Below are 3,578 nucleotides of genomic sequence, written 5' to 3'. Positions count from 1 at the left end.
CCCCCCCCCCCACACACACACACGCTGCCTTTTTCCTCCGGAAAAGGTCAACCTTGTTCTTATAGGAGTGAACTGCATTTGGATTAGGGTCAACAAAGAATATAGAGAGAGCATACAGGAAAAGGGTGGCATCCCTGCCAAGTAGTATTTGCTTGCTAGCTATCTGCAATTATGATGATTCGACCATGCTGCTGAAAAGATGATGCATTGGAAGCAGGGTTTCCCTACACTATTGCTTAACCCAGCAAGTCTAAGCCTCCACAGGCCTGCCCCGCTCTCACAATGGTCGGAAAGGCCCTGCGAGTTCTTTTTTTATTTTGAACTAGATTCATGTGGAAGCTGTTTGCATGAGATTTTCCCAGCCAAAAACAGCCATGCAAAGGACAAGCGAAGTGAAATACCCCCCACGCTGCATCAATTCTTTATCGGTCCCAGGAAGATGATTTGAAAGCTGCCCTTAAAACCGATCCAAACACAAAGGGAACCTCCCTAAGAGCAAGCGGGAATCCCTGGATCAGCCCGAAAGAGCGATGGCGCGGAGTATAATGGAGGTTAACACGGTATCGATTTCACCACAACTGTGTGCATGTGCGAGAGCAAGGAACAGGATGTTTGTTAACTGCAGGCAAGAATGAAACAGTCATAGGGAGTGCGGGGGGGGGGGAGAATATTCAAATATTCTTGTATGACCTATTTTTTATTCGATTTTCAGTCTTTCGGCCCGGAACAACTCCCTCCTCCCAGCCCCTGCAGGACCGGGTAGCTGCCATGGGTAGGCCGAGATCGGAAAGCTCCGCCGGGAACCCCCCTGCCTCCTCCCCCGCCCGCGGCCAGAACGAAAGTGCAGCGGCTGAGCAGCCCCGCAGCGCCCCGGAGGGCTGGGCCCGGCGCACGTGGGAGGGGGCGGGGCCTACACGTCATCCGCCCCCGGTTGGAACTAAGGCGCTTGGAACGCGGCGACACGCAACATTCCAAGGGGGAGGGGCGGCCCGCAGGCCGGGCCCGTCTGCCCACGAGGGATCCCGGGGACACGGGCGCCCCGGCCCTGCACGTTTCCAGGAAGGGAGGGGACACACACACACACGCACGCACGCGGGAGGGAGGGAGGGAGGGAGGAGGCCGTGTGCAATGTATCACACGCGAAGGAGGGAGGGAGGAGGAACTGCCGCGTATCATCTGACACTCCGTGTCATTGCATTATGCAAAGGCAGCCTCAGCCCGCTCCGCTGGAGCCCTGCCACCGCCCTAAGCCCACGACCGCGGAGGCAGATCCTCCCCACCAGGAAATGCGAGCCCAGGCATGAGCCTGCCGGCCAGGAGAACAGCTTGGGGGAGTGCGTTTTTGACGCATTGAAGCCCCGTGTCTCCCAACCCATTCGTGATAAAAACCCGTTTGCAAGAAAGAAAGAAAAATAACCCCATGCTTCCATGGCTACTTACTTTCCCATGCGACTGTCTGCATCGTTTAAGCAAAGAGAAAAACTAATCAAGAATCTGTCTGCAGCCTGCGAGCCAGACACGCTCCGGGATCAGAGGCCGCCTACAAGTCGAGCCGAGCCGGGCTAGCCCCGGCGGGAGGGGAGCGGGTCTCCGGGAAACCCAGGCTCCCCCGAGCCCTTGCAAGGATGTGTCACCACCGCCCTCCTCCGGGCTCCGCTCCCACCCCGCAGAACAGCCCGAGCCCCCTGCCTGCCACCCTGCTTTTATTCAAGGGGGGAAGCATGGTTTCACACCCCACCCCCCTTGCAAAATCAGCTCGGAAAGCAAGAGGCGCCCTGCACGCCCCGGCCCCACAGCCGGGTTTCGGGCCCCGAGAAAGGCGCTGCCGCTTCCCCGCCGGCGGGAAATGGTGTCCTGTGTCTTTAAAGAGCTCGGATCCCGGTTTTCCGCGCTGTCCCCCCTTACCACGTGTCTTCTGTTGTTGCTGGGCTTGCCATTCCAGAAACCTGGCTGCTTCCAACAGCGTCTCAATGCTCATCTCTCGGGCTGCCTTGCGGTGGAGGGGCCACAATCCCGGAGGCTCGGATAGAGGGGGTTCCTTCGCCTGGTCTGTCCCCCCGTGCAAAAATGCCCCTGCAAAGCACCCCCCCAGCCCGATCCCCGGCGAGTCTCGCAGACAAGAAAAGGGTTTGCAACAAGATGGCGATGAGTAACAGAAACACAACAAGGAAAAAGGACTGACACTGCCCTGGGCTACTACAGGCGGGCGGCGGGGGAAACCCGGCCTGGATCCCCGCCGCTCGCCGGACTGGGGCTGTGCGCGCCGGGTGCAGGGGAGGAGTTAACTCCGGGGCGCAGCCCTCGCCCCTTCCCTGCCACAATAAGGATCGGGCCCCTTGTGGCTCCCCCACCGTTGGTTCCTGGCACACCAACATCTTGCAAGCCGAGTTTGCAGATGTTCTGGGCGCTCTGTCCAAAAACGTTGCCATCCCCTGGCCTAGACCCTATGTCTTTACCAAGATGTACTGCTACCAGGAAAAAAAAATCTCACCCCTCCTGCAACCCATCATGGCTAGGCCTAGACTCTGTGTCTTTAGGAAGCTTTATTGCAACCTGGATTTGCTGTTGTTAGTGATGGTGAGGAAGGGATCTCAGGAGGTCACATCTAGGCCAACCCTCTGCTCAAAGCAGGACCAGCCCCAACCAGATCATCCCAGCCAAGGCTTTGTCTAGCCAGGTCTTAAAAACCTCCAAGGATGAAGAGTCCACCACCTCTCTGGGTAACCTGCTCCAGTGCCTCACCACCCTGCTAGTAAGAAAGGTTTTCCTAATATACAGCCTCAACTGCCCTTGCTGCAACTTGAGCCCCAGGCTCCTTGTTCTGTCATCTGCCCCCACTGAGAAGAGTCGAGCTCCATCCTCTTTGGATCCCCGCTGCAGGGAGTTGAAGGCCGCTACCAAATCCCCCTCGGTCTTCTCTTCTGCAGACTACATAAGCCCAGTTCCCTCCGCCTCTCCTCAGAAGTCGCGTGCCCCAGCCCCTGAACCATTTTCGTTGCCCTCCACTGGACTTTCTCCAATTTGCCCGCATCCTTTCCATAAAGCAGGGGTGCAGCTGAGATCCTCCCACTGGAAGCTGGCCACTGGGAAGCTAATTACAAGACTTGTAGGGTGTCTTGTCTGCAGGGCATTGGACAGGGTTGCACCCCCTGCTACACAGTGCCCTGGATGCCCAGGGCCGGATGCCTGATGGGGACAGGCCAGTAGCGGCCTTAAGGGAGGGCAAACCAGGCGACTGCCGGAGGCCCCACACTAGATAAAAATAAATTACACTGAATATTTGTTTGATCAATATTGTATTAAGATACTTTCATTGCTTTTTCATGGCTAGGGTGAAGCTGAAATTGAAAATGTCCGACTTGCTTTCAGGTCATCAACATTAAGGGGCCTCAGATGACTCTCTTGGCCAGGGCCCCAACAAGCCCCTGGGCAGGGCTGCAGGAGGGAGGGGGCAAGGCGCGGCAGGCTCCTGTGGGAGCTGGCAGCGCTGGGCTGTCCCGAGCAGCGGCGGGGTAGAGATGGGCTCCCAGCCGCCGGGCCGGGCCGGGCCGGGCCGGGCCGGGCCGCGGGGACTCCGG

The 3,578-nt window shown here is 58.1% G+C and overlaps 1 protein-coding gene across 2 annotated transcripts in view; it reads right to left on the bottom strand.

Annotated features, from left to right (window-relative positions):
* Positions 1-2,159, bottom strand: part of MNT (MAX network transcriptional repressor) — a 68,293-nt gene extending 66,134 nt beyond the window's left edge. For both annotated transcript variants that reach the window (XM_019511034.1, XM_019511035.1), the window contains exon 1: positions 1,906-2,159. In XM_019511034.1, coding sequence (XP_019366579.1) covers positions 1,906-1,978 — 73 coding nt within the window. In that variant the 5' untranslated portion in view covers positions 1,979-2,159. The remainder of the gene's footprint in view (positions 1-1,905) is intronic.
* Between the last annotated feature and the right edge of the window lie 1,419 nt (positions 2,160-3,578).

This window comes from Gavialis gangeticus, unplaced genomic scaffold (genome assembly GCF_001723915.1).
Source record: "Gavialis gangeticus isolate Ggan-Ray unplaced genomic scaffold, GavGan_comp1, whole genome shotgun sequence".
Taxonomy (NCBI): domain Eukaryota; kingdom Metazoa; phylum Chordata; order Crocodylia; family Gavialidae; genus Gavialis; species Gavialis gangeticus.
The sequence above is the reverse complement of the archived record's forward strand: the minus strand, read 5'-3'. Positions and strand labels throughout refer to the sequence as shown.